Source organism: Alosa pseudoharengus, unplaced genomic scaffold (genome assembly GCF_046254945.1).
Source record: "Alosa pseudoharengus isolate Yale_2024_CS ecotype anadromous, Long Island Sound unplaced genomic scaffold, YU_APseudo_1.1 YU_APseudo_1.1_scf_1, whole genome shotgun sequence".
Classification (NCBI taxonomy): Eukaryota; Metazoa; Chordata; class Actinopteri; order Clupeiformes; family Clupeidae; genus Alosa; species Alosa pseudoharengus.
The window spans coordinates 38,933,240-38,944,835 of record NW_027468564.1 but is presented as its reverse complement, the minus strand read 5'-3'; the positions used below and the strand labels follow the sequence as shown (position 1 = coordinate 38,944,835).

The window sequence follows — 11,596 nt, the reverse complement described above, 5'->3', positions numbered from 1 at the left end:
ATGGCGAGCTACACAGTGACGACACACACAGGAACCCGCCTCTTTTCTGGCACCACAAGCTACGTTTACATCCAGCTGCGTGGTGCTGATGCTGAGAGCCAGGAGGAGAATCTACACAAACGCTTTTTCTCTCATGACTTTTGCAATGGATCGGTAAGTGCATTTAAAGCAACAGAAAAACAGAAAATCCAGAGGCATGATTTTAAAGATGTCCCCATATAGTGTCACACTGTAGCTATCTGGATGCTAGCTGTTAGCCGCAACAACTAACTGGGTAGCACAGATTTTGTTTGTTCATTTTGAGAGAATGAAATAAATTAATTTTCTGAAATTAATTTTTTTAAATTGTGAATTTCAAGCAATATCAACCAATGTGAAGTTATTATGACCGCCGCATATAGGTCATATAGGTTTAGTCAGAATGTTTTTTTTTGTTTTTGTTTTTTTTCTTTTTCACATGCCCAAATTTCCGTCAATGATTCCCGGGACACTGAAAGACCGGGGTACACGAAACTTGGTGGGCATGTAACCCCACATGGATAGCATGGAACCATCGTTTTTCGTTTTGATCGATCTATGAACTAATCATGTTTTGGTACTTGTTGTCTAGCACAGTGTTTCTCAAACTTTTTCAGACCAAGGACCACTTAACCAGTAAAAAAAACCTCATGGACCACCTAGCTGATAGACACAATAGGCCTACTCACTGAACCACCTTGCTAATTGTCTTTGCACCTTGCTTATTGTTTTAGAGGATTCATATGATTTAAATTGGCATAGCTTACATAGGCAGTGTTGCAGAACTGTTTGGAAGTTGGTTCAATATTGCAAACAACTCATCTATATTGTTTTTTACCACGTCTGCTCGCGGACCACTTGGGATAGCTTGCGGACCACCAGTGGTCCCCGGACCACACTTTGAGAAACACTGGTCTAGCAGATATCAGTGAGAATTGAGTGTGGATAATGCAATTTAGTGAGACAGTTAGAACCATATAGGCCTTTCAGCGTGATTTATTTTTGTGGAAAAAATGTGCTGGACTGGGCGGCGGTCATATTTTGTACCGCTCTGCGGTACATCTAGTTTTGATTAGATTAATTCTGCCTAATCAAAAAATCCATGGTTTATTGTTTATCTGTATCTGTGTATGTGTTTTTGCAAGCAAACTCATAAATCAAACTTAATATATTTACTTCAAAACTCCATCTCCATATGTTTATACAGGAGCGGACATTTACGTTGGAGTGTGAAGCGTCCCTAGGCGAACTCATCTATTTAAAGCTCCGCACCCAGGCATTTTTGGGCCTTGACAACCAATGGTTTTGTGATAAGATCACTGTGAAGACGCCTGAGGGGGATGCCATTTTGTTTCCTTGTTACCGCTGGCTTGGCAGCGGTGAGACTGTTGTGTTAAGACCTGCCAAAGGTAGGCACTCCTGTTTCAGGGCATGGCCTCAATTCACATATTACTGGTGCACCTGAAAGTTCAGTGGTGAAATCTTGGAAATGTTCTGTGTAAACACATTTTATATACTTTATTTGATTCCACTTTACTAGTCAAGTTACATTAGGAATCAAATCTTCTGAATAATCCAGTAGATTAAAGCAGTTCTATCTATCTATCATGAGTTTACAGATTCAGGGGTACACACACACACACACACACACACACAGACACACATTTTGTGTGTTACACACGTTGGTGTATTGTTTGGAAGAAAACAGACTTCTGTATAAAAACAAAAAGAAGGGGGGAAAAGCACAATAGTGAGTCCTTACTCTTTCTGGCTCTAGTCCATGTCATTCACACACATGTAACACCTTCATTCATTCAAAATTTGGACAAAGCAGTCCGTCAGTTAATATTGACATGTATACTGAGATTACATTTCTATTTCAGCTTCGCTTGTGTTCCAGGACACCAACCCAGTTGCCCAAAAGACAAGGACGAGTCAGCTAGAAGGACGACAGAAGTTAATTAGGTATGTGGGCAACACACCAAAACTAACTGTGTGTGACATTAAGTGTCTGTGTGGTGTTAAGTGTCTGTGTGGTGTTAAGTTAAAGGAACCGTATGTAGGAAATGTATTTCAATTAATCATAAAATGGCCCTGATATGACATTAGACATTAAGAAATCATGTTCATTTCAAATACTTATATCACTGACAACAGTAGTCCGGCCAGGATATTGTCATTTAAAAAGTTGCAGCCCTCAACTGATGTTGTGTTTTGGCCTGATGCGCCACCCTCCACCTATCTACTAATCACACTAAGTCAATAGTGTTTCGGCATCCAGGTTAGCAACCTCGAGTCAGGGGGGATGGGGAGGGGATACACCGTTCTAGAGTAATTTGAAAGTGATTGCAGTACCAGTTTTGGCCACAATCTTACAGGTTCCTTTAAAGCACCCTTTGCATTTCTCCTGTATATTCCTTTTACAGGTGGAGTGTGTATGCTGAGAACCTGCCCCGGATTATCAATTACGAATCTGCCATGCTTCTGCCAGAGGAACTCCAATTCTCTTTCTCGAAGGAGACAGAGTTCTCCTACACGGCAAGAACACAGTAAGTGTCTAAGTGTTGTGTTTTGTTAACCCATCTTTTTCTTACATTCTGATTGTGGATGGGTGTGCTGCCTCCTTCTACATTAGTAATAATATATATTTTATATTACCTCAAAGACGCTCACAATTATAATTATAGATCATTATTGTGTGTTTGTGTGTGTGTGTGTGTGTGTGTGTGTGTGTGTGTGTGTGTAGGTTAATTTATCTGAAGCTCAATGGATTAGCTGACAACAGAGAATCCTGGGAAAGCATCGACCAGCTGCACATGATCCATAGTGGCATCACAAACAAAACCATTGGTAATCATCGTACTTGGATGTGCATAATTGCATAATGAGAACATAGCACTGGCTGTATCTGTTGCAAATGTTCTTACATGGAATGCTTTGCAGAATACGTTGAGGACCACTGGGACAAGGACGAGTTCTTTGGCTACCAGTTCCTGAATGGCCTAAACCCCATGCTGATCCAGCACTGCTCAAAGGTGCCCGAGAACTTCCTCGTCACAGAGGAGATGGTCAAAGGCCTTCTAGGAGAAACCACCTTGAAGGCAGAGATAGCGGTAGGCAACGCATTGGTCAACAGTCTAGCTTGGGGAAAAAATCAGTAGATTTGAGCACAGTATATAGCATTATGCAAATAAACTGAAAATATCTAATTACATTTAATTTGCTAAAAGGCTTTTTGATAAGAAATATTTCTCTTTTTTTAAGCATAAAAGCATAAGCATAAAAAGCATGAATCCAATAATCCAATGATTAATCCAAGTTGCTGGAAAGGTAGCATGGCCAACAACGGCCCCTTTGACTGGACTGATTTAAGTGTAGCTTCAATCATGAATGTTTGTAGAAAAAAGAGACCAACACAAATATGTTGTTTTTTCATCCGTGTGAAGCTAGTTCATGTTATGTCTGATGCTAAACTCTTTTTCTATATTTACTGACTATGTATTGTTTGCCCTCCACTACACTAAACCACTCAGAAAGGGAACATCTTCCTGTGTGACTACAAGATGTTGGATGGGCTTGTGGGAAATGTAGTTGCTGGCAGGCAGCAGTATCACACCGCTCCCCTGGTCCTGCTCTACTGCAACCCTCAGGGTCTGATGCTGCCCCTCGCCATACAGGTAAACACATTACACTTTTGAAATGTAGCAAAATAAAAAGAAAATGTAGTATTTCAAAATGTTTTTCTAGTGAACAAAATGGAGGAATGCATACATGCACGAGAAATAGAGGTGGACACTGAATTAAATTGTTATTCATTTTAATTCATGTTACAGTCAAAGCCTAGCTGAGCTCAATTGTTTAGGAGAAATTGACCTCAAGTATGTTTAGGAGAAATAGGCAAGACCAAAAAAACATCTAATCTTTTAGAGTTTAAAACAGTTTGTTTGCACTGTGTATGAACTAGGGCTGTCAATCGATTACAAATTGTAATCAAATTAATTACATACTCTGTGATTAATTAATCTAAATTAATCACATATATCATTTTTGCTGTGAAAGTATTTTAAATATTTAAATTCAAATGAATCATTGAATAATCAGCATTAGTGACATTAAAGTTCAAAAACTCTTTTATTATTATTTTCACTGTTCAAATAATGTTCATAATAATCTATGATATGACCTAATATCATAGAAGACGTTTTTTTTCACATACAAGGCATTTCAGGCCACACCTGAGGACACAATGAAAATAAATTAACACTCCCCTCAATGTCAACACTATTTCTTTGCATTGATGTGCGACTTTAGAGTTGACAAACTCTGGTGATATGCAAATTCCTTGCTGCAGACATTGCAGAGGACTTTATTTTTATCAACACCATCAGACCGTTTTTTAAAAGCAAATGTTCCAATCTATGATCTAGGGCAGCACATTTTCTTCTCTCTCCTTCATTTTACAGGGTAATGGTTACTGACTAGAATGGCTTTGGGTCAAAGGTCATACGGAATCGATTAATCTGCGCTATTTTTTTTAATCAGTTATTTTTTCTCAAATTAATTAATCAAAATTAATCAGTTATTTTGACAGCTCTAGTATAAACGTCACACTGTTCTAGTTTCATGGATTTGTCATTTCTCCACAGTTAGGGCAAATGGCTGGACCCCATCAAACCCCCATCTTCCTGCCCACTGACCCCAAGCATGACTGGCTGCTGGCTAAGATCTTTGTGCGGGCAGCAGAGTTCAGCATGCAAGAGCTTGACTCTCACCTGCTGAGAACTCACTTTCTGTCTGAGGTGTTTGCCATGGCAACATTGCGGAACCTCCCATCCCCGCACCCTCTTTTCAAGGTATTGAATCTGCAGGTGTAATCTCACATGCATTAGCTGGTGTGAGGCCTATTACCAAAAGAAGAACAAAAAATATCCAAGAATGATTAGAAAAATAGAGCATCACATGGGCTGATCATTTGAATTTGGAAATGCTGTTAGTACTCTCTGAATCTATCTATCTAATTAGTTCCAAGTATATTATTATTTTAATTTGCCTTTAGGAACTGTCTGTATACCACATGCTGAACTTTCTCTTTACTGTTTTTACTGTTTTCCTTGTAGCTCCTCATTCCCCACACCCGCTACACACTCCACATCAACATCCTGGCAAGAAGTCGCTTGATTTCCGACGATGGCGCCATTACCTTGGTACTCATACAGCTTTACATAATGAAACCGTAAAAAACAGATGTTGATATGATCCCTGCTGTCGGGTGGAAACCTTGTATGTCCAAATTCATTCATTTTCAGAAAAAAAAACTTTAAAAAATATTTCAACAATGCATCGAAAAAACAAAACAAAAAACACAAGGACAGCAGCAATAGAGATAAACTATACAAGTATATTTGTATACAAGGATCATTTTAGTTTCATCTAATATTTGATCATGATGTTAGGTAAACTGCAGTATTTTTTACTTTATCCTTATGAATTCATTATGTATAATCCTAGAATGCCGGCATTGGCGGAAAGTCATTGCCTGAGTTGCTGAAGCGTGGAACCTCCTCCCTGACCTACAGCTCCCTCTGTCTGCCTGAGAACATCTCTGAGAGAGGCCTGGAGGACGTCCCCAACTACTACTACAGAGATGATGGCACACAACTGTGGAACATCATCAACAAGTATGCTTACCGTTTGAGTCAGAGTAGGGTTGCCAATTGTACCCCCCCCCCCCCCTTTATTTGTGTGTGTGTGTGTGTGTGTGTTTAAAAAAGAGTCAAACTATTTAAATATGATTTCACTGTTCACTTTCACAATGACTTCATGTATACAGACAACTATATAAGACACTGAATCATGTGGTCATTTGCAGGTATGTAAAAGGAGTCTTGCAACATTACTACACATCTGATGAGCATGTGCAGAAGGACACAGAACTGCAGAGCTGGATCAGAGAGATCTTCACCAATGGATTCCTGGAAAGGAGCAGCACAGGTGTGTGCAGTAATACTGTCTTTTAGGAATAAAAAAAATAATTACCAATAAAAAAGACCAAACTCTAAAATATATTTTCAAATATATTTTAGTAAATGTCACCCAACACTTTCATGGGAAAATCTGGGGAATTTCATGGTATTTCATGAGGAATTTAGAATGTCAGAACACACACGGATCAATGGTCGCTAAAATTCCTTGTGCTGTCATGACTGCATGGTGTTCAGTTCATTTTGTCGTCATCTGATGTTTCACAGATGTGAATGCACTTTTATGCTGATGGAGTTGTTTTGTGTTTTGTGCAGATTTTTTATTTACATGTCGATGTCTTATTCCTCCACAGGCGTACCTGAGTCTTTTCAGACAGTGAGCGATCTCATCAAGTTTGTTACCATGGTGATCTTCACTGCATCCGCTCAACATGCTGCTGTCAACAATGGACAGGTAAACTTTTAAAAAAGGGTCTGTGTATCTATTTGGTTCAGATTCTAAAATGATCGCCCCTTTTAAAGTGAACTGAGATTTAGTAGACACTTTTATCCAAAAGCGCCATGGGCTCTCATCAGTGTGTTCAGAATCAAACCCAGGCCGACCCTTTTCAGTTTAACACTAGCAGTTGGATGCCCAGAATCAAACCCAGGCCGACCCTTTTCAGTTAAACACTAGCAGTTGGATGCCTAGTTAATCTATTGCATTCAGAAAGCCCCCATTGACTTGAGATAGAGCAGACCATTGCCTTGTTGTCTTTTATTGTCAGGGCCAGTAGGCCAGGATAGCAGATTGGACCCAAACGCAGATTCAGTGGAACCAAAGTGGTATTAAACTAGATTTTAAGGTGTCTTCTTTCACACATAAACTTTACAGAAAACTTAACGAGAATACAAACTCTTAGACTGACAATAGACAAGAACATGGCACGAACCTGACAAGAGACGAAATAATCCAGCAAAGCACACAAGACTTAACAAGACTAACAAGGCACAGGTGGAAAGCAATGAAGGCAATAATTAGGGATGCATGCAGGCATTGTCAAGAGTGTGCAGATTAGCTTTGGCATGTTAGCATACGCCATTTTCAAGTATGGCGCCGCATGGAACATTTGGAACCAGCTCCGTGCACAAAAGTCTGTGTTGAGCACTTGCTCTCATGCCCGTACATGTTGGTGGGTGGGTACCTATCCGGCGGCTACAGCAGAGACTTTCTAATGAGGAGACACAGCACTCAAAAAATCCTCCATAGAAATGCATGGGGTTAGTTTGTAACGCAGTTGTCTACACATATCACACCCTTTCTGCGGCAAAACGTCGTCATGTGAATACATTGAGCCAATCACGTGCTGTGTTATGAATACATTGAGCCAATAATGTGGTGTGTTGTGAAGACATCGTGCCAATCATATGTTGTGATCATGCCGCTGAGCGAGATTAGTGTCGTGAAGCCTTGCGCAAGTGCATTTCTGCCGAAATAGATGCCCAATAAGTGCCCAAAAAGTGTTGCAATATGGCCGCCGAGAGGAGGGACTTGCCTAAAAGGACTTTGGCTACAGCCAAACGGGCGACTCCACTCGGACTCCAAGCGTTCCCAAGTAGGCCTGTCGCGATATTCAATAAATCAATTAATCGCATGATAATTAAAATTAGCTCGATCATTTTTCTGGCCGCGATAAATGCCATTTGCATGCTTGTTTGTGTTCCTCGTCTCTCTCTCTCCCTCTCTCTCTCGGGTCCTTAGAGTAACGATGAGTGAACCCTCATGTCAGTCACTTATCAGTCGCATGGTGTGTGGGGAGGCGGGACTACTGGCGTAGCCTACCACAGAGTGCAGCTAAAGAGCCGCGTGAGAAGTATCCGGTAGGCACTAGGCAGAGAGAAAGCTAGTTGCGAGTTCGAGACAAAAAAGATGGAATTGGTTTCTAAGCCTAACGCGACAGCTGCAGTGTGGGAGCATTTCGGATTTAAACCGAATGCCCGTGGTGAACCACTGAACGTGTGCGTCACATTTGTTGGAAAACAGTCGCAATTAAAAGCGGCAACACAACAAACATGCATATGCATCTAAAACACAATCATCCACTGCAGTTTTCCCAGTTGGGGAAAAAAAAACACAACAAGTGGGCCGTCTTCCTCTTCCCGAGGAAAATTCTCAGAACGACAATATTATCGCTTATCGCAATAATTTCTGAGACAATTTATCGTCCAGTAAAATTTGTTATCGTGACAGGCCTATTCCCAAGCAACTTTTTCTTCTTCTTGTTAGGTGGCAAGCAAGGTATGTGCATTATTGCCACCCTGTGAACTGGAGGACGATTCTCTTTTCACAGAACATCCAATAAAAATCAACGTTGGTCCATGCGTCATTTCCAGCTTTGGAACTTGCCGCATCGTCAGAGCCGACTGGCGCTGGATCCTAGCCCCATTGTTCAATATGGTGTTGACTATGTAATGGCTGGATTTACTAGCGTAGCCTCCGCCATTCATTTGTATGGAGGGCGGGACTTAATCCTTAAATACCTCCACATTGTATAATAACTATTCATCCATGTCTCCAGAACTATCAAACATTATCTCATTATCAGGGTCAATAAGTAGGAATAGTCTATGTACATTTTTAGGCTTTTGTATAAGCTCATATTCTCTGCAATTTGCGTGTCTGTTTATGCTAGCCTAAGAGGTGCTGCGCCGTATCATCAGTAATTGATATCTCTTAAAAGTGATGCGTGAGTGAGCAGGACATCTCAACCATAGATATTAGAAAGCTAGATAGCGCATTGGGCTCGAGTTCTATTAGGTGGCATACGTAAACGCGGCCGCCATATTGCGGGGGGCAACACGTTTACTGTCTATGGGCAACACTTGCCAGCAATCAGAGACACCTGTTTGATTTCCTGTTAGAGTTAGAGAAGGAGGGAAGGAAGGGAGGATAGACAAAAAGACAGATGAGAACCTCATAGAAGCCTACAGGACACAGGAAGTGACAAGGAGCAGGAGACATGACAAAATCCAAAGACATCAATACAGGGCAGGAACATAATGCAGTACACATGTTACACAAGAAACATGAACGTGGATCTAGAGATCCAGGGCAGGATTGTGACATTTATGAATCAACATTATGCGAAGATGCTCTACACATAAGCTCAGAGGCCACAATGGAAATTCTAAAATGGATTGTTCCGGTCCTTGATTATGATTGGCTGAATCGCGTTTGATGCCGTTGTAAAATCCAGCACCAACATACACCATGACCGAATTTTGTTCTATTCTTTCACACAAACTCGCGTCACAGACCTACGTCACCGTCCATTTGAAGGTGCAAACAATTTTTGGTTATTTAGCCATCAGTTAACTTTAGGAGTGATTAACGTCAAATAATGTAGACTAACTCAACATTTGACATGTTTAGTGTTCTAAAGACGTCAAATAGCCCGTTATCGTTACCAAATTGATAGCCAAGGAGCCAAAAGTGAACACGCATGTATGGCTATAAAAACTGTGCCTTCATTTTCATTAGATAGATAGATAGATACTTTTTTGATCCCCAAGGGGAAATTCAAGAACAGCTTTATTAGAATATAATATATTAATTAGAACAGCTAAGGGGGGTTTTAGGCACTCTGCTTGCGTGTCGTGACTAACAACGCTACTACAGTAACCTTTTCTAAAGTCAGTGTAACCTACGGCCTCTAGGGGCTTACTGCTGAAATGGAAAACCTCCCTTTATGCTTCCTGACCACTCTCCAAACCAAGCAATGTTATTTTATGAATCAACATTATGCAAAGATGATCAACACCTTAGTCCATAACACATGAGCTCAGAGACCCCAATGGGCAAAGGAAAACCTCCCTACCATAAACACAGGCCATACACACTGTCCATGTTATAACTTAGGATAGTGGTGCACTGGACTTCCTTGTTTTAAATATCTGACCCAAATGTGACATGTACGCCTCATTTGGACTTTGGCGGACAGGTAATTTAACAACGTCCACATTCCATTTTTCTTTTTTTAACTCGTGTCTAAACACTCTTGCGTCCAATTGCCCCATGCAGTTTGACTTTGGCGGCTGGATGCCCAACTACCCCACTGCCCTCAGAAAGCCCCCTCCCAAGGAGAAAGGCCAGACCACAATGGACACCATTCTGGAGACTTTACCTGATATAGGTACGACAGTGAATGCCATGGCTGTCCTGAGCCTGCTGAGCAAAACATTTTCAGATCAGGTGAGTTTCTGTTCATAATCAAACTGCATGTTTTCACTGAAACTGCAAATTCAATTTAACAAAAGTGAAAAAAATCCATCTTTTTAAAATTCTGAATATCTTTCTTGTGTGTTCCATTTTATTATACTGCTTGACGGTGGTTTCCATTGTCTTATTGTTACATGATAACAAAAACAAACTATGTTAATTATGTTCCGAGAAAATCTTTATTCATGTCAGACATTTTGCAAACTGTTGCCTTAGTGCCATATAGTGTTGCTGCTGGGACTGATATAATATTAACTATTGCCTACATTTTTATGTCTGTTGCTTTTTATGTCATACATGTCATTATCAACTTTTTTATTAGTAACTTTTTTTTTGTTTTACACCACACTCTAAACATTCCAGCACATATTGGGAAGTTTCCCAGAAGATCTGTTTGATGAAGAAGTCCCTTGCAAGATCATTGCAGATTTTCAGAAGGATCTGAGAGAGCTCTCTGATCTTATTGAGGAGCGGAACAAGAAGCTGGAGTTTCCGTACACCTATCTGAGCCCCCGAAATGTGGAAAATAGTGTTGCCATTTAAAAAGATGTATTTTTTATAACTGTAATAGCCTTATCAATACATAGTAAGTGAATACCAAATCATAAGTACATATAACTGAAGACCAAAGTAAATATAACTGAAAGTGAGGTCATGGATAAAGCCGTTCAATGCCTTTCAAAATGAAAAGCTTGTATGCATAATATGCCTTATCATATAATGTGGTTACACATGAATATTGTGAAGAATTTTGGGAAGATGTCCTAGAGTGACTATGATTTGTCTTTGTGCTGCTTGTGTTGATACAAGTCACTGCGTAAGGATTGTGTAAAGTGATGCAAGTGGTGTGTGTGTAATGTACACCGTTGAAGTTGGTCAAGTAAAGGTGTGTGTGTGTGTGCTAACCTGAGAGTGGACATTCTTTATTATCCGTGAGAAGGATTACTAATATGTGTGGAGAGATTATACTGAGATTCCGATGTATACTGTAAACTGTAAATAAGTACTTTGCACGACAGGTTTCTTTCAAAGGAAAGAAAATAAACACACACAAGAATAGGAGGAGACTCCACACACTCTCACTGCTGTAAGTCAAGAGGGCAGTTTATTGCACAACTTCCTATGTGGTTTACACAAAGCCAAATTTCCCAATGAACACACCATGATAAGCTGCATGTCCAGTGCTCTTCTCAGACGGCATCTCTTCCGCTTGGTCTGCGTGTACTCCACAACAGCACACATTCTTTTTGAACGAGAGAAAGATACCCAGATCCGTAAAGCCATGGATGACACATTCTCAAAACTAGGAATACCGCGGGTATTACGGTCTGATAATGCT

General features: G+C 40.3%; 1 protein-coding gene across 1 annotated transcript; it reads left to right on the top strand.

Moving 5' to 3' along the window:
* LOC143138029 (polyunsaturated fatty acid lipoxygenase ALOX15B-like) lies at window positions 1–11,211 on the top strand. The gene is made up of 14 exons (XM_076298467.1): window positions 1–153; window positions 1,226–1,427; window positions 1,902–1,983; window positions 2,445–2,567; window positions 2,765–2,868; window positions 2,962–3,131; window positions 3,552–3,695; window positions 4,665–4,871; window positions 5,136–5,222; window positions 5,527–5,696; window positions 5,888–6,009; window positions 6,353–6,453; window positions 10,060–10,230; window positions 10,621–11,211. The coding sequence occupies exons 1-14, from the start codon at window positions 1–3 to the stop codon at window positions 10,798–10,800; spliced, it is 2,016 nt and encodes a 671-aa protein (XP_076154582.1). The 3' UTR covers window positions 10,801–11,211.
* The last annotated feature ends 385 nt before the right edge of the window (window positions 11,212–11,596 follow it).